Raw genomic sequence first — 24229 nt, 5'->3', positions numbered from 1 at the left:
GCAATTTATAGGAAAAGTTGATCAAGACGTAATTGGTGATGCTAGTATTTCCCAAAGGGTGATACACAAACAAGTCAAAAGATAGTTAAAGTATTTTTTCCTATTTCACAATTATAGACAACTGGCAAGTATTAAGCTAATTATCACAATAGCGTCTTTGCTCAAGATTTGCTCTCTAAACTATGGTATTTTATATTATATAGGTATACGCATATAACATAATTATAGACATACAGCACAGAGAGAAAAGCAGCAAAGTCAAAAAATCTGGTCAAAAAATGATGTGTTGTACAGAATAGAAAATTCATATTGTATCATACCACGTGTCATATATAAATATAGGTTTTTGACTTGCTGCTTGAATTTCCAATGTTTGTCTGTGACTATAAGCAGACTTTTTGTAGAAAGTTATGCAACTTGCTCGGTAGCAAAACGTAAAAACTGGTAATTTTCTGAAAATTGTTGAGGCCCTAGGCCAGAAGCCAAGTAGATCTTGTTGGCAGGACAAAAAGAAGTGCTAATACATCATGGTAAAACTGAAAGAAATAAAAACCAATCCAGATCGTATGCTTTTTGTTATTTCACAAGTTTGTGACATCTCCGCTGTATTCATGAAACATCAAATTATACGAATATTACCAATTACACCTGCCATCTTTAGCCCTGAGAGTCTTTTGTTATCTTCATGCAATAGACTATTAATGACCGTGGGAACATATTTCAAAACGACAGATATCAAGTCAAATAATTCAGGCTCGACTTTCATCCTTCTGCATGGTTCTCCTTTTACCTTTTGCTTAATCAGCCTACATTGATTTATTATGCAGTCTAATTTGACGCAAAACCGTTTAGACTGATCAAAGCTAAAAAATTCGAAATTGGGTCACCTCCAAAATCAGAACTGAGTCGCCTCCAAAATAAACAATTCGAAAATAGAGGCTACAGTTGTAAATATAATGAAAGCTCGTTGTGCTGGACTAGCGTAAATGCCCCCGTAGTGACCATGTAAACGAGAATGACACTGAGCACACCAGGAACTGTCTTGTAGTTTCAGATTAATTGTAAAGTTTAGTCCCCACTTCGTGACCAATCAAACAAAAAAGCACATCCAGAATTACTATCCCTACTGAAGAAGTATTTGTCGTTAACATCCATGTAGTTCTCTTTAGAAATCAGCCCATTGCGGTTGATGTCCAGCGCCTCAAATACTTTCCTCAAAAACTTCTGATCAGTACATCCAAAAGCGCTGTAATATTTACGGAGTTCTTGAATGGAAATGTAGTTATCTCCATCCACATCTATGATGTCAAATATAATTCCAAAAGCTCGGGCCATATTGTCCCTGTAAGTTTTGAGCGTCGTGGGCAGGAAAAAACAAGACTGAATCACATCAATGTAGCGCTGTTCGGAGACTTTTCCATTTTCTGCAAGATCCTGGAAATGTACCCACCATTTTGGGACCTCAGCTTTTAGCAAACGCACTTTTTCCGGACTGGCGCTGTAGACTCTACAAAGGTTCTCACAAATCTGATCAAACGTAGCCTTCGTGATGAACCCCTCGTGGTAAACATCAAGGAAGCCAAAGTAAGAACGGTATTTTTTGACCATAAAACTGTTAAATTCCATCCTTAGCAATACTCGTTTGGATTCCTACAATGGGAACATTATAATTGAACACATCGCGGATGAAACCAATATCAGCATGAAGGACCCATGCGCATGCGCATGTCTGCGATCCTTTCAAAGACCACTGGACAATCAAGCGCTTCTTCGGCAACTAGATCATTCCATACGAAATGACCTATGCATTGCGCGATGGGCTTTACAGATTTTAATCACTACTCACAGACGTGACTGGATGAGTATCTCCAGTCAATTGCTGCGCCATACTGAGCTATTTCTAGACCAGTGACACCGCAATTATCATCAGTGCATCATTTAAAACTAATTCTGCTTAAGTTATGATGCAATGGAACGTGTAATTTGCTACTACCTAAAGTTTTACATGAACAGTTAGAATTAAAACCTAGCTGAGGTAAACTGACGGGAAGTTGGATTTCACCAGCTACGCATGACCATTTGCCAGCTATCATGGTATGGTCGCGTTTCTGTCTTTTGTCTGTATGCTGTAGTCTTTTTATACGCATCTATAACTAGGATGTATTTCAGTAATAATGTTTATGTTAAAGAAAATAGGACATCCGATCCGATCGTTTAAATTAACAGTTTCTGGGAATCACTGAAAAAAAATTAAGTAAGCTCCAGTTGGATCACTACTAAATATTATAACCAAAACTAGCTGTTTTTCTTTTTTAGATTTTTTGGACAGAATAAATGTAATTAAATGTTTAATTTTTAAGGTATTCAATCCCGCATTGCGTGATGACATCCATGGCATGTAACTGGCACTTGCGCCGGGCTTCTCGCTGATGATTACCATGGTCATTAAGCACAGTATGTACAACTGACCGTGTGCTCACCACGATATATGGCTGAAAAACTGCAGAGACGCCGCCACTATCATTCATTCAATCTAACTCACCGAGAGTGCTGTAAATGCAAGAAATCCAGAATGGTGCACTGAAACAACAGCCTTTCACGGGTTCGTTCCTGTGCTCGCGCCGAGCTCTCGCTGGCTCCCCTGTATGTTTAAGTCATCAAGTTTATCTGGTATTGAGTGGAAAGGCTGTTGGTTTTACTGAGCTGTGGCCTGTTTGCTATACCTTTACATCTTTGGAGAACAATCACGGGCATCCGTCATCAGTGGAACTATCAGTGGAAAAAAATCATTCACTTAGTGTGCTTCTAAGCTGTTGACTGGATCGCAATTCTAGCCCGGGGGCATCGAACGTATTATCTGTTCTCTTCAGAAGCATAATGGCGCCTGCGTAAACCTCTTAATAGAACATGGTCAAGACTTCAGGCCATTCTGTATCTGATTTGGGAAAGGGAAGAAATGTACCTTTGTCAGCAAAAGCTGGATGTAGTCTTCAGCGATAAAGCTAAACTTTTACACATACTAATTATGTGTGTGTCTTAATTATAGTTAATCATGCAAGGTACCTACACAGAGTAAGGTAGACGTTGAAATTATTTTCCCATGTGTCTAGGCCTTATAGCCTACAGGGCTTCATCGACTTCTTCACAAGGACTGACAAACCCGGGGATTGCGGTTGTAGTTAATACTCTTCAGGTTATTAAATTCTGCATTAAAGTGGAACTTTGATCATGATGCTGTACTCACCCAATAGCAAAGCGCATACACAGATCCTTAGCAAGGGTCTTCGGGGTCATGGTAATGAGACAGGCAGTCAAGTCACCAAAAATACGTAAGTATTGCGTTCCATCAAAGGCGAATAAAGTCTGATTGCAATACACTCGTGGACACATCGTCTTATTGGTAGCTCTTTAAAATAGTCCACGCGCAAGGAAAGTGTGGCAGTGACGAGAAAGAAGGTCAGCTAAATTTACGTACGGATACCTTGACCTCTTCATCATTTTTATTGAACCACACACCCACACAAAATGCATAAGCACAAGGTATATTACATTTATTGGAATTAACCGTGTTTATTGGTGGCAGTCACTTTTCACGTATGTGAGTGTGGTGTTGGGGGGGGGGGGGGGGGGGGGGGCGGGGGAATTAAATGAGCTGACTAGAAACTTCTGGAAATGCGTTATCACCAAGGAAACAGCATACGATTACATCGACCATAGGACGGCCACCAGTCGCCAACAAGTACTAGACTAAGAGTGACTTCTCATATCAAAATGTTTGTATTAAAAACAGTCAAGAAAGACACTCACATACCGCACCAAAAAGAATTAAGTTTAACATTATAGATATTCTCCTCACATATTTTTTTCACAACCGTATCGCATTTGGAAAATGTATCAATCAAACAAGACATGTCCGATATTTGCATTAAATAAAGTACAATTCGAATTCCACTTTACAAATTAATCTAAGGGACTTTATTTTGTCTTGATAGCATTTACACATAGCATTTAAGACGAAGTACTTGTCTTGGTACTAGTGACAAGGTTTGCTTATCTTAATACTGAAGTTAACATTTGTCGCTTGTTATGGGATGTGTTACGCTAAGAAATCCTCTTCAGTTGATGATTTGATGTCCGATTAAGAAACAACTACAATACAAAAGATGAGCGTGCTGAGTAAAATTAGAGCAACCATACAACACTGTGATAGTTGGCTTATGGAATTGGAATATAATTAAGACTTACAGCATAAAGAGAAAAACCAAAGCAGAGACGACAGTGTGTTAGCGGGCAAATGGTCACACGTAACCTGTGAGATACGGTCTCTTGTCAATTACCTCAGTTAGGGTTTTATTCTAACCGTTCATGTAAATGCTTAAACGCTAGCACAGCGGCTTAAGCAGAATTAGGTAAAAAATCTGCGGTCATGTTAATTGCAATATAGGCTAATCGAGCACATATCTGTGAAGTCCGTTAATAATGCAGATATTTGTGAAGATGGTTGGCTTTGTGGAGACAGCTTATGACATTATTATGAGGGCAATTTAGAACAAATGTCTAAAGTCCGGATTGGAGGAGTTCGGAGATATTGAGGACATAGTGCTCACAAATTAGGGCATTTAAGAGATTCCTTTAGATGTTGAGGTCACAGTATACAAGGCATGTTAGGGAGGACAACGTAGATTTATTTATTTATCTGATTGATGTTTTCATGCTGTACTCAAGGGCATTTCACTTATGCGACGGCGGCGAGCAATATAGTGAGAGGAAACCGGGCATAGCCTTGGGGAAACAATTCATCATCATTCCCATGCACGGCCAGCATGAACTGGACTTGAACTCAGAGCAATCGACACGGAGCAATGGAGCCCCCCCCCCCCCATCCCCCACCACCACCATCCTCATTTGTTAAGACGTTCAGGATATATTTGTATATAGTGGGAATCTGGGCAAGAGAAACTTATGGATCTACTCGTCGAAACACATGCATGAGATATCCATAGCTTTTGAGCAGACAGTTTAGGACATGTATTGCAAACATACGTGTGGGGATATTTACAGCGGATTTCAAATCATATTGAACTTGTTCTCTTCGCCTTACCTCAACCTATGTAAAAAATATACCCTGGGTTAAAAGGGTAACCGTTCAGTTTGGAAATATAAGTTCTTGTACTTGATGAACCTTGATGTATAAGTGTACAATCAAAATTGTGCTCATGTTACCCAAAATAATTTTCAGTGGAAACTTTTATTGTCAAATCGGGTTACGGCGAAATGAACATCATACAAAACCAGGTCAGGGTGAAATTAATATCCTGTGAAATTAAAATAAGCATCTTGTGAAATGTTATGCGGGTAAAATAATGATACTTTAAAATCGGGTAAGGGAGAAGTAAGGGAAAATGTATGAAGACAGATTTAACAAGCATTTTGGGGAATCTGATCAAGGTGAAATTAGAATTATGAGAAAGTCTCAGGACAGACTTTTTTCCAGAAATTAATAAGGATGAAACTGGAACAACAACGTAGAACGGAACTGGCTGTAATTTAAGTCACCAAACTTGGTGGATCAGAAATAAAACTGGCTTAGTGTAGGTGACCCCTTTTCGCTAGTGTAAACGTCGGAACCGCTCTCCAGCCACTAATTTGCCCAAGTGTAACCGCAACTGATGTGAATAGAGCCAGTGGAAGGTTTGGTGCTCCATAGAACCACTGAAACCAGTGATGACATCATTGACAAATGCAAATTTCTCTTAACTCTGTATATACTTTATTGAACTTGAAGAATAATTTGGGTTTGTAATAAACCAAACCATACCTTCATCCCTTTTAGGTCCACTTATTTAAATGGTAACGATGCACTGCCTTTGAGAGGAAATTTTCTTGATTCCTGAGCCTACACCGGTTATTTTAGCAATATAAAATAAAAGAGACACGACCAAAACCCCCTCAATGTTAAGCTGCTGTTAGATTTTTCCATTTTCCGCCACTCTGATCCTCAGAGCACCTGTGCGGCTTCCGAATAAACTCTATAAACAAAGCAAGACTCTCACAAATCTGGCTGAACGCCGTCTTATCACAGCCGTGTTGAGAAACGTCAGTATATATAAAATACACACCGCTCTTTCTCGTCCTGGAAGCTGGGAAATGTTACCCTCAACTCGGCAGTAATTTTTATCAAGTCAAGAAAGAAACCATATTAAAACAACTAAAATACCGAACTAAAATCGATAATATGAGTTTATTTTTACATTCAGGGGAGTAGAGCACGTCAGAGACACAATTTTACAATACCACATGTAAAGGGCAAATTCTAATTTGCCGTGCACAAGGCGTTTAACAGCGGGTCTTTAGGCATAAAAGACCAACAGTTGATAAAGGAAAGGTATTAGGTCAAACCACAACTGCACACACATTTTCAGGCAGATCTGTCCACGAGCGCCTGATTCTAATTTTGTGAAACAAATGTGAATACGTTATTATTCATGTTTAATTGTATTGTATGTATTGTAGTTGAATGTATTGTTCTTCATGAAAGGACTTTTACTCGACAGGAAAAAAAGCAGGATCTAAAGGGGAAATACAGGCAGCGCCTGACAGCACTTAACGTCTATATTACTTAATGTCTTTTGTGTGTCTTGAGAAATGGACTTTATGGCTTACATGCCAAATAATTAACACAATACTTCTTTAAAGGCAACTAGAATGTTTATCAATTTAAGACTGGTAGATAGCAAAGAATAGTGTTTCGCGTTTTCTTTCTGCTCAGTACAAGGGATCCCACTCTAAAAGACAACTGAAATGACAATAAAACCCGAACAGCGACGACAATTTGATAAATAGCAAATGGTTCTAGTAACCAGAGAAATTGGGCATCTGTACCAATTTAGCTTAAGATGGTTTATTCTAAGTATTCATGTGAATACTTAAGCAGTAACACGCGCCCAAGAAGGAAATAAAATGCAGCGTTTTTAATTGCTGTATAAAGGATTCCGCGCCACACCAGTAGATTAACCCAAAATGCTGTGATGCCATCACATTTAATAAAGCCTTAGATGAAACTTTCCTCCGCCTCAAAATGATATGATATGTTATGATATGTGTTGCCATTAGCTAGTATACAGCTTCCAAATGGTGTACACATGCCTTATAAAAGTAAGACTTGTACTAAAGTACGTCAAGACAAGAAGTCATTTTTTTTGTTAAATATAAATCTGGTTGCCTCCACTATATATTTATTACATATATTTTTTGTCCCAAAAAAATAAAGCTAGAATAGATCTCGAAAGTGCTATTTTCTTTGTCCATTTTTTAAGGGTTTTTTATCATAGTTTATTTTAAAACCGAAATACTGTACCTCAGATTATTGATATAGTCTTTCTATATTGTCGCCGAATAAGCTAAAAGATGTGTGCCAAAGGAAAATTTAGAAAAACGTCATTCCATAAAGAAGGTGAGTCAGCGATTTAAAAAAGTCGACAAGTTAGAGACAAGAAGATGTCACTATGCTGTACTTTTACAATTATATAGCTGATGGACCATATGTGTAAGTGAAGAATCGATATGGTAAAATACCATATCAGGGTATTATGAATACCCTGAACAACATGTTCATTTATCTCATTTGGTAAATCCTGAGTTCTCACGCTTACCATACCCTCTACTTTTCAAGTATAATAAGAGATCTGGACAGTAGCATTACCATTCACGTTAAATACGTAGCGGGGAACCAAAGCTCAATGTATAAGTCACAGGTACAGGCCTGTAAGTCATTAGGAACTTCTATTTGCTAGTGTCCTTCGGGCTAACCATAAGTATTTTTTAGGATGATTTGCCTGCACTGTCGCCAATGCAACACACAGCATACCGGTTAGTAGTGCCTTGTGTCGAAGCATCATGTGCTTAGGAAGCTGGATGTACATATAGCCTAGTATATTGTGGAGAAACAAGGTATCTACTCTTTTTGTAACTTTTAAAAAGTGTCTAAAACCCTTGAAAATGTTTGTATCAAGGACTATCACAAGAGCGAAATTTGTGTAAATCACAACTAAAACTAAAAAAAACCCAGAAAAATCCGACATCAATTTGTTATTCCAAGCGTTTTAATCCTATGAGCTTCCTCAGTCCAGGGACAGAAGAAAGTTGGAAAAACAATGCAATCGGTCAGTGCATAGTGACTTAACAACCTGAAAAAAACCAAAACCATCAACAACAACAACCCAATTCTTTATCTAAAACGACGTAAGTTTTGATTTATGCGTTGAACCAGACGTTCCTACACCAGTCATCCGGGTAAATAAGCGCAAGGCCAAACCCCAAAACGACGTTAAACACAAAGGATTAAGAAAGAATACAAAGTACGAAATTAGGACGAAATCACCCAAAGAGAAACGGTCCACAGTTTTCAATGATATAGGAAAGACGTAAGGTATGTTCTAGGTGGCTACATGTAATCAGTATTCAAATCGTGTACCATGCTAGAATATAAGTTGTCGATAATTAAATATGTATTTCAGTAGGGCTTTGATTGAACAGTTCATATATACAAAGTAGCGATCCAATTCACTAAGATGAATATAATGCCCCTAGTCCCGGGTTAAGCGGAATTAGACACAATCATGAAGCAGAGCGCCAGAGATTTTGGACGCTATGTCCATATTTACTTACAAGAGATTTATACTCATTGCAAAACTTAAGAAACTTGGAGTGAAGGGGTTTGATGGAATAACCTTGGCACAATAACTTTTGCAGTATTAACTTTTGACGTTGATTGAAATCGTCATATATCACGCAAGATCTAACAAATGCTACAAGGCGAGATAATGTACACGCCCCATATGCAGACCTTTTAATATATTGCTGGGGCAAGTAAAGATAATTTACGATGTCAACATTGAAAACTATCCTTCTTGTAGTAAAGTCTGCGAGAGAGGAAACCTCTTTGATCTCTGCACAGATATTGGTCCAGATAAGATTGTACCATCTGGAGAGTCCTGTGGTTTCCTTTAAATATACCGTTTAGTGAACTGGAAAGATTGTGCCTGGTGAGGATTACTCCTTAATAGATTCTGCATACAGTCGTATTCATACGAGAACAGGCATAGGTCAGCCAAAAGTGGGAATAATTGATACCCATTGAAATATCTGAACACTGTTGGTATACGGTTCCCCGACTTTCACATGTATATGTTATCTCAAGCAACTCGATGAAACAACCAAACATCCCATGAATGGCAACCCTTGTATGTAGTTTAACTGAAAACGACTTTGTTGCCTTTGACCTTAATGTAGCGGTGACCAGTTTTATCAAACACCCATACAATTAGCGATGAAATTCTATCAATTAAATATGTGTGAGGAAGTGTTGTATAGATAGTGGAGAAAGTCGAGATGTCGTTATAGGCCTACTGTACATATATTTGAGCGTATTGTTCTTCAGTTAGACGTTTTGAGTTTTTAAGAATCCACATTCAGTTAATGTCAGAACTGTTTTTTCAGTTGCACAACAATACGTTTTCCAAAATGACTGTTTCTTGTAGTGCGTTCGTTAAGAAAGTAGATCCGAGGTTGGTGGTACAACTTCTCGATCCCGTAATAAAGGAGCTTTATATGGAGATGTATGCATTTTTTGGAATCCAGTAAAGTTGAGTTATATCGATGTGATGGGATAGTACGAATGTTTTCTTTGAGAAAGAAGTGATGCTTTAAAATAGTTTAGAATATGTTGGTGTTACGGCTGTTGTTGTAGTGACACTGAGCCCTTCTACAAGAACTTGGCCGTAATAATTCTTGCAAATAGATGTATTATTACGAGCTTTATCCGCAGGAACAATAAGGTATTTTTCTGAAGGTTATAAATTCCCACAGCTGCATTCTTCAGAATTTGTTTGTCTGTCGCATGAGCGCTGGCATTAATATAGTGAATTGCCTACACAACCTTTTTTTTTTGGCCAGCTCAAGTCAAGTGTCAAGGACTGAAGGTTCTACCTTCTTCCGTTTACACCATTTTTTTTCAAGTTTTCAAGTGCCGAAAGGATATTTTTCTTATTTGCTGTCATATTTACCTTTCTCAGCTCCTAGATCATCATTATTTAGAAAAATTAAGCTTATCAGTCAAGACATGTTTACATAGATGGTAAGTAAAGTCTGACGATTCACAGTCACACTTTATCTACGAAAAGTATAATCGGACATCTCAAAATCTTAACTGCTTTAGCGTAAGTATTATCTTGGAAGAGACTGGTTTAGTATAATGGTAGGAAATGCACGGGGAAAAAAGTAATGTTGAAAATTCGACAGAGTATTGCTAACCTCTTGATCACTTTAAAATTCGTGGAATATTTATGAAATCAAGACCCCTATTTAGGTATTTACATTTGAATTATTTTTTTTTATCTGTCTAAACTGTTCTGACTGGATGATTGTCGAAAAATACGGGGTATGTCTTGACATTCACGGGCCACATGGGGTGGTACAGAAAGCCTAGAAGTGGGACGTTACTTCTGTAACAACTTTATCTATTCACACTGAACCTTACAGAAGTCTCGACACACACAATTGAACCAAACTGTGTTCCAGCCTTGCTGAAACATTTAAGTTGGAATGAGCTAGTCTGGTTCAGGCGTATAGGCGTTATATACGAATATAATTAGTTGTTCAAATCGCAAAGGATCACATTCTCTTCTAAAACGTTTTGGATTCTTTGTGAAAAACAAATCCTTGATTTAAAAGCTGAAAATAACATTTTACTGGACGCGCCATGTCAGCTGATGCCTGCTTTGGAAATGTTGACCTTGAACCTTGGTTTGTTCTCAAACAGGAAATTTACGTCAACGGACAAACTTAAATGCTCATTTGCTGATGTTTTTAAATTCAAATTTTTGTCATCATTTAAGTTTTGTGGAACGACTTTTCCTGGGCTGAAGAGATCTGTTTGCCAGAGTATATACATAACACAAGCCTTCTTGGTTTACCGGCATGATAGCCCAGCAACCCATTTACCAATCTTGCATACCGGTGTCGACAAAAAGCATACATGTAGGTATATAAGATTACATTTAATATCCCAGTGTAAACTATATACGCTTTCTATAATACACTGATCAGTACTTGAGTGTATAGTGTGCCGTCCTTCCTCACTATTTCTCGACCACGGTAGGGACTATTTCAGTGGTTCTGTGACTTATTTTATCATGACCCACCAAAGGGAATTTTACGATATAAAAAGACTACAAGATAGACAGTGGGAAAAATTGGTAGGGTAAAACGTAAGCGCTGAAATCCAACCTCTTGTCAGGTCACCTCAGTTAAGGTTTTTTTTTTTAAGTATTCATGTAAATGCCTAAGTATTAGTAACCTAGCGGCATGGTTTAAGCAGAAGTTGGGAACAAGAATGTTAATTGCAATACATTAGACGTCACAAGTATAGAAATGCTTTGTCATCATATTTGATATAACAACGCATTAAAACAATGCAAAGGGATCCACCAGAAAAATCCTGGTTTACGCAGTAATGCAGCATGAAAAAACGTACAGGATTGACAGTAAAAACAGAGCAGCGACGACCTTGTGATAGTTAGCAAAAGGTCACGAGTAACCAGTGAATCCAGCTTCTTGTCATTATTACATCCGCTTATCAATTCTTAAATAATATCCGCTAACAGAAACAAGAATGTCACCGTTTGATCATTAATGTGCCAAATTTACCATCACTTTACTGAATTTTTTTTCAAGATGGTTATATGTAGAGAAATCTGAAGGCTTGTTTTCTATTTTACATGTGGTTATTTACGAATTATGATTATTATTATTATTATCATTATGTTTCAGAGTAGCCACGAGAGTGTGAAACGTGGCATGTTATCACATGTATAATCCGGCTTATTTTACTTTACGGTTTGCTACAACTGTTCATTCAAATGCTTAACTGGTAGCAACATAGACCCCCTCTAGCACCGTGGCTTCAGCACAATTAAGTAAGAACAAAGGCAGTGAATATCAGTAGGAATGTATTAGACTAGCCAAGAATTACTTAAAATGTTGCCTAGTTACCGCATGCAATAAATAATCACACGATAATGAGACACCTTAGGCTGGAGCGAGGTCATGGGAGATAACTCTAATTGGCAGGTAGTATATCAAAAGGCGCTCAATACAGCTGATCATCCGAATGTTGGTACTTTTCGTCCGACACTGAGAAAAGACTGCAAACCGGGGATTCAACATGAGAGTTTTAAGATCGAACTTTGTCACTAGTGGTTTAAAACGTTTTCTCTTTCATGTGGCTTGTCAAATATGTTATGTTTAATAACTTTGTGTTGAAATTACCTGATCGATCGCCTGTCTTCAGCGTATTGCAGAGATACAACAGATATCTCTTTTCCCTTAGAAAAGTTATGTTTACAAACACTCAACTCCTCAATTGTCTCCGTCGTTTGTCTACTCTTTTTGTAACTTAATTTTGAACCTTTTTTGAAGATGCTCGTGCCATGTAATGAAAAATAGTTGCCAACATTTCTGACAGGTCACATGATACAGTGAAACTTTTTTACCTTTAGCGATAAATGAACTCGAAACTCGCACTCCCATATTATGAAAAAATAAAATGTGTATCACTGAGGAGTTTTCACTCCTCCAAATTCACAAAGAAACCAGTAAATAAAAAACGTTGTCTGACATATTTGATGGCTGGAAGGGACTTTATCACGACTCGTGTTCGCAAAAACTATTATACATTTTGCACCTTTTGCAGATTCTAACTTCATTTCATTTCCAAATTTTGAAATACTAAATTCATTTCTATTTTTACTTTTTCTGTAACTAAATCCTTAATAAATATGTCATTTTCAAAAAAATGACCTTATTACACTATCAAATTCTTGTGGCATTTGGTGTAGTTATTGTTCGATCCGCAAGTCTCTGATCAATTTCGTCTGCACATAAAGGACTTGACTCATATCTATGCATCAAGAAGCCCATCAGTAGCTGTGTAAGTCTAAATGAGTTCAGTTTAACTTACACTATTATACATTTTGATTTCACAAAATGCCTTCTGCAATCCCCTCACAGGCATATTCTCTTATGTGAAAAATATTTTTCACTGGTTTTAATGTGATTGCATTTTAAATGTGATGACAACACAGCATTTTCAGTAATTCTAGACTAGCGACGTCTAAAACTTTGCAACTAACATCACTGTAGTATTAACTGGATTCTGTTTACGTTGTGGTACTAGGGGACTAATAATAAAACTTTAACTGGTAAAACTAACATATGCCCGGATTTCACAGGTCGTGTGACCATTTGCCAACTATTACATTGTCGTCTGTGTCGCATGTGTCGTCCATGACTTAAGCAGAATTAGGTTTAAAAAGTGCCGCGATTTAATGTAAACTAACTTTTAAAAATGTAAAGGGACCAGGCCTCGGTGTTACTCAGTTCACCTGCAGAATCTTGGTTTATGCATGAATGCGATGTAGTAAAAGAAGATAGAGTAAAACCAGAGTTGCCACGAGAGTATGGTTATTGGCAAATGTTAACCGGTAAAATACGGCCCCTTGTCAATTTACCTGAGGGTTTATTCTATTCATGTAAATATTTAAATGTCTAATCATAAAATGTGCTTTATCTAAGGATTTCGCTCCTCGTTCATTGTTACATGTGCGGTGTCATAATCCATTGAAGGACAAAAATTAAATTGTTTGCGTATACAGTTGTGGTAACTTCAACATAGCTCATGCACAGTACGTGAATTTTTTGTCTGTGTTTTACATTCATTTTTTTAAATCCATTGGTGGTTTTGTCGTACCTCTGCAGGTAAAATGACAAGAGGGTGTATTTCACCGGGTAGGCGTGACCATTTATCACTTATCAGACTGTCGTCGCTCCCTGGTTTTACTGTCTGAATGTCTTTAATTATATTCACATTGAAACGCCCACATATTTAAACGCCCATTTAAGACCTATGTATAGTGTATAAGGAAAAAGCATTGACGAATTCTTCCAGCTTGAGTCGTAAGCTGGAATCGAACAGCCGACCTCATTGATGAAAACGAGTGTATTTCTTAAAGAAACCCAATAAGCAACCTCTTGATCAAGTGTAAGGCATGCAGGTTTCCGAAACCCCAATATGCATTTCCATAAACATATAGTTGGAAACACTCAGTCCTGTTCACAGGTTAAAATCCTGTAAAACTTTTCGCACCTTGTTATCACTGTATATGTATATTTGTGTGCTGCGTACTTGACAACTTTTATACATCCGCCATTGGAAGGAGCGTATCATAATTCTTCTGTCTGTCCGTCCGTCCATATTCGTGTCCTGGCTATCACTCCAACTATTTTCTGCGTAGAGTTTTAATCTTCGGTGGACACATACACGGATGATGTGTCGCATTTGTCCACTTCCGCGGTTGTCATGGAAAATCTTGCTGATATCTACTCTATAGTTAGGCATGAACTTTGTGTGCTGCCTACACTATTCTTTCCTGTGTTTAATTTTCATTCTTAGTGGATACTTTGATACAGATGTGACGATGTGTCTTGAATAATATTTGTCCACTTTCAACGTTGCCATGGTAACCCTCTTGCCATCATCTCTACATATACTACATAAATAGATATGATTTTGTGTCTGGGGCAGAACTCCAATTGTTTTCCACGTGTAGTTTTAATTTTTGGTGAATACATAGGTACAGATTAATGTTGTTTCAAACAAACAAATTTGTTCGGGCGTATGTTGTGTTCACTTGAACTCCAGTTCAGTTATGTGACGACAAGGAGTCACTTGTATGTACGTACACTGTGTCTTCTTGGGGCAAGGCCAGTCCATGCCGCGAAAGTGCTCCTGCCACTGAAGTATCATACCGCAGACACGTACCTGACAAGACAAGCCACCCAGTCACACTACACCCACCCAGTCACAATACACCCACCCAGTCACAATACACCCACCCAGTCACACTACAACCACCCCGTCACACTACACTGACACAAACCAGTCCTGCTTCCTTGCTCTTGTCTTGCCCTGCTGCTAAGCAGGGCAGCAACAAGTATCATTTATAAAGTCTTTGGTATGACTCGACCCGCGCTTAATTTCAGGTCTTCCGACTTCGAGGCTAACGCTAATCATTAAGCCACCGAAGCGGTTTATTAACAGCATGTACACTATACTGCAATCACAGGGAAATAATTACAAAACATACATCTACCAGTAATGGGCACTTGCATTATTGTCTAAAATAGTATTGTACATACATGTACAGCTGCGTTTTCATAGTATGTGAAGAGACTGGTACAAATTAATTTGCCCAAAACTATGTTTTTGTCGTTTCACTGAGAATCAAGTTGTGAGGAAAGAAATTTATTACGCCTCTCACAAGAAAAACTTTCTCTGTTCCCTTGGCTTGTTTTTTCTCTCGCGCCTTTAAATCTTCTGTAGCCTGTGAGGAAAAGTTGGCAAACAAGTTCGTTAACAACGGCCGAGTTTTAATGTCAAATGTGAATACCGTTCAACTTCAGGATGTCGCGGAAATTCATGCTGTTCTCCATAGCAGACCCGTGTAAGATCTTTACTATCTCTGCCGCAAAAAGTGGCACAATGATTTGGGCGAATTACTACTCGTAAAATAGTTTGCAGTTTAATCGTGATCACAAGGATTTTTCACAGAGTTACAAGTATTTTAATTTACTTCATAAATACTAAGAATGATTTTTTTCTCAAAGAAAACTTAGTATCTGTAAAGAAAACAGGACATAAATAAAAGGCGTTTAGCGACTGACCTGTGCAGTGAAGTGAGTGAACAGTCTCACTTGCAGATGTGACGATAGCGTCGTTCCGCTTGTCGCAGGTCTTTGTGGGAGTGGAATGTCAGAAGGCCCAAATGTATGAACGAATAGCGGGAAGCACTCATCCCGTTAGACGTCTCCGACATAGGACCAAGGGTGAACGTGACACAGAACTAAGATATCGTGTTCACTAAACTACGCCAGAGTGGAGATACAACCAGAAGAGATTTTCACAAAACCAGGTAAATCAAACAACCGTGAAAGGTATTCAGTATTAGCGAGAACTGGGTCAGACTCTCACGCATACAGCCAGTGCAGTTTGAAGGCCGAGTTTAGCAGGCGGTATGTGTTTGCGCCGATGAGAAGAAAGCTGCATATATCTTATTCGACCCTTCCCAGTCGAGCTTGTGACAACAGTGTGCAGTTCATTGTAATAGCTTAACAGGGTTGTCCCTGCATCCTGCAGAAGAAAATTGTTTTTATACTAACGGGGTATATAATGCTGATGATACTAATGTCCTAAAGTAACATAATGACTGACGAGGGTAAAGTAACGTAATGACTGACGAGGGTAAAGTAACCTATCCCCACCAACAGCCATCCTTTGGCTACTTGACATTTACTTGTTAACCAAACCTGTTTGTTGTCGCCCACAAATTTAAAAGTTGAAAATAGGGAAACTTAAGACGTGCTCATTTCAAACGGACAACCTTCACAAGAAAAGTGATACATAATACTGAAAACAACACATCAGCTGTTGGTGTTAACGAACGTGCGACTGCCATATATCCTGTTTTGATGATATGTGTAATATAAATAACACAAATTCACATATACCTGTCTATGTGATTAGCAGAAAAATGTAATTTAACATTTTTTATTACTTACTTCATTCGATTTTAATTGCTGCTGTCGCTTTATTATTCCTCTGTAATCGAAAAGCGAGCGTTAGATTCGAACACTCACACCTCAAGTGCAATGTGGTAATTTGAGAGTCTGGGCATATTTTACACAGATATTATTAAAACATTCATTTTAATGCATATTGCATGGGCTCAAGTTCAAAATGTGACAGATTAACATCACCACTATAGTTTAACAGTAAGCATTTAAATCTCATTTAAATATGTCAAAACGGGCACCATGAAATGAGCATCTGCAGCTTAATCGTGAAGTAAAACTGTTAATTCATATCGCGGTGCCTTATGCGGTGCCTTATGTCTTATGTGGCGATTCCACCATGATATACCTAACTCAATTTTAATCACAGAACTGGCGCTACCAACGTACAGCCAAGCTACGTGTCACTCAAACACAAGTAACATGTTACCTCACTTTGTAGTCGTCAGGCAAGACTGCGCCCTAACCGCTGGAGCGTTTTAACGACACGTCACCGTATTGCCGCAAGCTAGACGCCAAGCCGCAGGAATATGCACATTTTTAGTGAATGGACTACTTCCCATTGTGCATGCTGAAATATGTAATCATTCAAGCCGACAAGCCGAAAGTCCTGACTGCATGTGTTGGTGCTCATGCATGGTCGTGATTCTGTAATGACAACACCGCATTTTTTAGCAATTCTTGACCACTGACGTGTAAACCTTGCAATTATCACTGGTTTTTTAAAATAATTATGTTGAAGCCCTGATGCAGTGGTGCGACTAAGATGCTACTATTTAAGTATTTACAAGAACCGTTGGAATACAACCGTAAACCGTAAATAGATAAGGAGCAGAATGTCACCAGTCGTGTGACCATTTGCCAACTAACATGCTGTGGTCGCTACTCCGATTCTACTCTCCATTCTGCGGTCTTTTACATTACAACAGTCTGACCACACCATCATGGTGTCCACCGTTGCAAAGTATCTTCTTACTATTAGTTTTTGTCTCTTTAAATGTATACTGAGTTGTTCATAACGACCAATCAGCTGATCGAGCAACTTGCTGATGAATCAGGCCAGATATTGTACTGTACAACCTTGTTATTCCAACAATCATTTCCGCAGACAGCCAGTATATGACCATATGTGGATTTTGCGGCCTGAATGTGTCAACTCCATAAATTTTGTGATAGGTTTCCCCATTCACATACACCCATCCTATCCCATTTCCCGCCGAGTCTCATCCTCCTACGATACAGGTGAGCTTAGCTCTGAACAGTCAAATCGCACCACATTAATATCACATGTATGAAGGACTAATATTAGCATGCCTTTCTGAATTGACCTCGATTTAAGCAGGACTATTCGCGGTATAACTAATGTTTTATTTATTACTTCCAACGCCACTTGAACAAAATTTATGTCCATCTAACAACTAAGCCAAAGACCCGTATCATGTGAACAGTGACCTGGAAAGCGTCGATACAAATGACTTTGTTCAGATGAATGGCGTGTACCGACGCCGTCTTGACTTGTGTATAGAAATACTTATTGTTATGCAATATTATAAGAAAGCGTATTGACAATGGCATATCAATATACCAACCATAAAAGACTACAGTATAAAAAGTAAAACGAGAGTTGCGATGACAGTTTGATAGTTGCTTGGGGAAAGGTCACATGTAATCTGCGAACTCCGGCCTCTTCTTAATGTACGTCAGTTCGTGTTTTATTCTAACTGTTCAGATAAATGCTTATAGAGCAGCAACTTATACTCCTTAGCTCAGTGGCTTATTTTATATTAATTGCATTTTATTGGATATCACAGAATTAGAGAAGTGAATACCGTAGGACATATTTGCCTTTTAAATAGCTGTATAATTTCGCAATAACGCGCCCTGCATATTTAATAAAAAGTGAATAAAATCTTGTCTACTCAAGAAAGATTTCCGAACTTACCTTAAAATATCTAAATTCAAACAGAAGGCTGGTGCATGTGTTTCTACATCTTAAGTATTATGACGTGCCTGCTGCACACTGTGAGTTCCTTTAGTTCATACACCACTGTTTTGTCGTGAAATGAGAAGGCATAATAGTGTTGTAAAGTATTTGCCTTGTTACACGCTCGTGTTAAACTAGTCACATGGCTACATCGCTGCCTTGCCACATTATGTCCTACATATCGTTACAAATAACTCACTGTTTTTCTGCGAGGTATATCTGGCAAATCGCTGATGGTTTTTTACACCTGTGTATTTATAACTACACACGTGCCAAACAGGTAAATCTTGCCCGGGAATATGATAACCAGAACAGACACTCCTTCTACACATGTAAATTTGGGATATTTTTAACGTTTTGAAAGATGTTTTCAACAGTCTTCTCTATGCTGTACGTTTTTAGTTATATTCATTGTCCTGTACATTACAGATGTAAGTTTGTTTAGCGTAAAGTATCAAATCATTCTCCAAGGAAAACATTTAGAAATGAAGGTTAGACTATGTATGCAAATTTTTGCGGAAATAAAATTATAACTTTAACTAACATATAGGGCTAAACATATTGAACTAGAGTATGTTTTTAAATTAAAACGATATCAATAATTGAGTCTTTGAATAGATTGACATATAGGTTTTCGTCGGTATTTGATCCATGTATCTTTTCTTACGGGCTGTTAGTAATGTTCATTTTGCAGTAAGAGCTTCTACAATATATTTATAGGTTCGTCTCAGAGGAGCTCAACATCCGAGCGATTAATATGGCAGCGATAATATTTCGGCAGAAAAAATGGAGGTACTGGTTTAAGATTCTGGATGTGAACAGTGATTTACTCCTCACAGTGGACGACTGGAATAAAGTGGCCGATGAATTTATCGAAGGGCACCAGCTTCAAGGATCGGCTGCTGTTAAGGCACGGTCTGCAATGTTGGATTGGGGGACGCTAGTGTTCGGGCTAGGGTTAGACGGTGTGGAAGAAGTCACAGAAGAGCTGTTCGTGCGCACGTTGGCTAAATTCTACCAGCAGAATCCCAAATACGCCGAGGAGGTCGTGGGCGAGATTTATCAGAAACTCATTGACATTTCTGATCAGGACAAAGACGGCTACATCACCGAGCAAGAATTCGTCATCATGAACAAGGCTTTTGGTTTCGACGAAGCGTCGTCTAAGAAGCTGTACCAGTATATCGGCCCACCGGAGGACGCCCGTGGTATTGAGAAGGAAACCATGGTAGATTTCTGGGTGGAATTCGTCACTGGTCAAGATCAAAACATTTTCCATCGAATAGTTTGTCTCGTTGACGGATTGGATTAATGAACTCTAGTGTTATCATACCCGATATCTGTTATTTTAACGAAGTCGTATTAGCTTAAATTATCATTGTAGCCAGTTATAACATTCACACTAGAGACAGTTTTTTTTGGCAAAAAGCTAACTTTCCTGTGTATCGTAGTAAAGCCGAAGCTGATGTAATCCTTTGCATGCATACATCCCGGACGTCATATTGGCGGACTTTGTTTAAACTCTGCACTATCCTGTAAGGTGCATGGTTATTACTTTGCATTCTTAAGGCGAGAACTTTCTACATATGTGAATTTATTTACACTCTATTTATTTACACCTTTGAAGTTTTACCCCATAATTATGAACATTCACGATCATTTCGATCATGTTAAGTACAAATACTTGCCTAGGGTAGCCTGTCAGTTAATAATTTTCGGTTCGTTTGGAAGGGTGTGCAATTTGATTGTTTCAAAAAGATGTTACGAGATATTTTTGTTATGGTTGATAGCTGCTGAATTATTGATGTAGAACTCGTCTGAAGGCAAGAAAAGTCATTCACTGGTACACTTTCGGGCGTACGCACACGATTGTAACTTCGAAATTTACACTCACCTTTCAGTTGTCCATTGTCCAAGCGGCGTATTTTATATTTACCATCGATTGTAATATGAGCTGTAATGTTTACAATCGATTGTAGCTCTGGTTAGATGTGTATAAGCTTGGTGACTTTTTAACATCATGCTATTGCTGTATTTATTTGCTCGCACTGGAAATTTGATGAAATAATAAAACATCTTTACTCCATTTGGTTTCTATATTTGCATATTTGTGGGACTTACGTCTAAACTTTTTATTCAGGGGCATCATGTATCCTATGTTCGAGGGCATTATATAGGGTTTTAACAGCAAATCTAAACTAGTGACGTGTAAAAATGTAAGGGTACCACTATCGGCTCTTACAGCGTAAAAATCCAGATGGAGTATTCCGGCTTCCAAAGGCGAGTCAGTCCACGTACATATAGAATCCACAGTTAAGATGAATTCCTCAATCTACGGATGACAGTCCGATAAGCGGTTTACTCCCCAACTACCTGTCAATGTGTAACTCCTCAGGGCGGACAGGCATGATGCCAAACTGTCGATGTATGTTTCCTCGGAAATATGCACAAAGTCACTTTCAGGGCAAACTGGGATGAAATGTACGCAACGGCACAAGAGACAATGAGCGATACAAGCTCCAAAATAACGTCTCCAAAAATAGCAGGTGTCGAAACACAAGCTCACAAGGTGCTCTGTACTGGAAATGGACTACAAATGACGAATGTTGAATGGCGTGAAGCCGAAATCTCCAAACCCAGCAAAATCCTTCACAGTGAATGACAGTAAATGTGACTGCTCTCAAATGGACTTGAATAAATGACTGCTTTCAAGTGGACTTGATTAAATGATTGCGAGCTCAACAACTCCATCGCTCATATTTATAGACTAACGTAAAGAAAATTTTTGATGATTTGAACTTGAACATGTTTACAACACCAATACATATTTCCAGAATGTACACTCTATTTACAATGACACTAAACTCATGAACACCGAAGCCTCGAAAATGTTGGACTGAATTACAGTGCAGGCTATAACGTAAACAAATCGGAAAATGTAAGTCAGACACTGACAAATACAAAAACTATAATACAACGTATGCAGACGGGGTTCGTTACAAAGAATTTGAAATTAACACCACTGCATAAGACATGATGGTAGGGGGTGTAAGTTGGTACTCGTTAACCATTGAACAGATCAGTTTGTATGATATAAAACCCTGAGGTAAATCAGGCCGGCGGATTTCATCGTTTAGGTGTCGTCATTTGCCTACTATCACACTGTCGTCGCTGCTCTGGCTTTGCTCTTCATGTTTTAATCTTCGCAGATGTAGTTTCAACGATTATTAGTAAGGCCACGACAGTGTCAGATTTTAAGACAGTTTTGATGTATGTGGCCATCTCAAAGGTGTGTTTACAAGGTACAACTTGTTTTTCGAACGTTGCAACATTCAACAAAATCAACCTCTGATCCATTTTAGTTGAAATGGCATTTGACGAGTCGGCACGACGAATTGGGCAGCGTCGCGACTCCAGACATATCTAGTTTTAGCATCATGGGGAAGATTCGCGTATGCCATGGAATGGTGCCTCGTCCAATCTCAATGCAAGGCAGTGTAGCTGTTGAGCTTCAACCGAAACGGCTAACCTTTTGGTAATAATTGATGACTTGACCCTGGTTGGACAAACAATTTCTCACCACATTATCATACCTAATTATCCTGTATGTGGTGGTTTGTCAAATAGTGCTGACGGATCCAGCACGAATATGGCTCGTCATATGGCAAATATGAATTAGTTTCACAAGTGACGGTGAATGTGGCCAACCATGCTTGACAAATCTTGGTGATTACTTCGTTTCCTCCACCCGTTTGAGGTCGTGAAAGAATATTCTTGATGGTTAGCACAAATAATTAATCAGTTAAGGCAATGAAACGTTCGAGTTCTACGATGATATATCAAGAGCAATACTGACAAAGCGATATTATTCAACCTGCCACTTTACTAATTAGTACCGCTTTGTTTCCGACAAAAAAAACACGTAGCAAGCATTGTAAAAATACGTTATAAACGTCATATGTATTTTTGCACACACATACGTTATATGTATTTTTGTACGGGCTTGCCTAAAACATCGATTCACCTCGTTCTGCACATAGCCTGATAGATCGGATATTTCCATATTAACGTTGCGTCTGGTAGTTCTAATCAGGGTGCCTTGTATTTAATAAACGTTTAGAGGTGGATCACATTTTCGAAACTTTTTGAAGCCACTTGTGCCTTAAATCACCAGAAGAACGCTCACTTTCGCTTTTCCCGTTGTTACGTTTTCCTGAATAAAAAACATTAACAGTCGGTTTTTGTCAAAATATGTGTAAAAATCCACTCTGCCTCTTATTTTTAAGTCCCAGACACTCAGGCGTCAGACGACACGCGAGTATAGTAGTTCTTGTTGGAGGACTCTGAACAACAACACGAAAACTTACATTCCTTACCACGCGTAAACACGCCAAAAATGGCATAGCACTTGGAAATTAAAGAAAAGTTTAGAGTGTTCCATAGATAGATTGGTTCTGTGCGTCGAAACAGACATTCGTAGTGACAATTGCAATCAAAGCGCAACTGATATACATACTTTGATTATCGACAACCTACATACTATTATGGTACACGGTTTGATTACTGATTTCTTTAATTCACCTAGCACATTTCTGCATCTTTCCATCATCATTTAAAAGTGTTGACTGCATCTCTTTGCATGAATTATTTCTATACCTTTTGATTTTCCTAATTCTTTGGTGATTTGTATTAAAAGCCAACTTTGATTTACTTCTGGTATACACATGTCTGTTCATACAACTTAATTTATTAATTTGTACTGTTTATAAGGGTTATTTTTATGGGGTGTTTCATTCTTCATTGAATTACCGAAATGGACCCGGGTTAAGCTGAATTTGGTATAGTGGTGGAGCACCAGAGATTCTGAACGATCTATTCATAGTTACTTACAAGATAATTATACTCAGTGTAAAACTTAAGAAACTTAGATGAACGCGTTTGATGGAATAACCTGACACACTAGTCTTTGCAGTAGTAATTTGTGACGTTAACTGAAGTCGTCACACAACACACAGGCTCTGACAAAGGCGAGATATGCACACCCCACATGCAGGACACTTCCATTGCTATCCAAGTAAAAATAATTTAAACAGAGATAATTCTGACAGTAAATTTTACTTTTACCTATATCTGCACAAGAATGATCAAGGTATGCCGTCACGCGTGCATATGACAATAGACATAATTTCAATTTTAAAAAGTGTATGTTATCCATATTTGGCTAGTAATACACTTAAAGAATCGTGCATATACATATCTCGCCTTGCAGCATTTGCCAAGTGTTGTGTAACATGTAACGATTTCAATTTACCTGAAGATCTTGACTCACCTACTGTGTCAAGAAATGTTCACTGCAAAATTTTCTCTTATTGGCAAATATTGACAGGATCTATGACATAGATGTTTCTAATACCGCTTAAACAATAATTAGGGAATGGCTAAACATCTATGTTTATTACAGCATTATGGGCATTTTAAAAAGTTTCCATAAAAGCGCGACTGGAACCTGTCTTTGTTTAAGACCTAAAAAATATCCATCGACTACGAGATAAAAATTTG

The 24229-nt window shown here is 38.3% G+C and overlaps 2 protein-coding genes across 2 annotated transcripts; one reads left to right on the top strand and one right to left on the bottom strand.

Moving 5' to 3' along the window:
* Positions 1–1068: 1068 nt before the first annotated feature.
* LOC135475624 (sarcoplasmic calcium-binding protein-like) lies at positions 1069–1626 on the bottom strand. Its single transcript, XM_064755555.1, has one exon. The coding sequence runs from the start codon at positions 1624–1626 to the stop codon at positions 1069–1071; it is 558 nt and encodes a 185-aa protein (XP_064611625.1).
* Positions 1627–15876: 14250 nt separating this feature from the next.
* On the top strand, positions 15877–20717 carry LOC135475837 (sarcoplasmic calcium-binding protein-like). The gene is made up of 2 exons (XM_064755777.1): positions 15877–16028; positions 19391–20717. Exon 2 carries the CDS (start codon positions 19428–19430, stop codon positions 19980–19982), a length of 555 nt encoding a protein of 184 aa, XP_064611847.1. The 5' UTR covers positions 15877–16028; positions 19391–19427; the 3' UTR covers positions 19983–20717.
* Positions 20718–24229: the final 3512 nt, after the last annotated feature.

Source organism: Liolophura sinensis, chromosome 9 (genome assembly GCF_032854445.1).
Source record: "Liolophura sinensis isolate JHLJ2023 chromosome 9, CUHK_Ljap_v2, whole genome shotgun sequence".
NCBI classification, from domain to species: domain Eukaryota; kingdom Metazoa; phylum Mollusca; class Polyplacophora; order Chitonida; family Chitonidae; genus Liolophura; species Liolophura sinensis.
The sequence above is the reverse complement of the archived record's forward strand: the minus strand, read 5'-3'. Positions and strand labels throughout refer to the sequence as shown.

Coding starts and splice junctions, on each gene's coding strand:
- LOC135475624 (XM_064755555.1), bottom strand. CDS start 1,626: ATGGAATTTAACAGTTTTATGGTCAAAAAATACCGTTCTTACTTTGGC.
- LOC135475837 (XM_064755777.1), top strand. CDS start 19,428: ATGGCAGCGATAATATTTCGGCAGAAAAAATGGAGGTACTGGTTTAAG.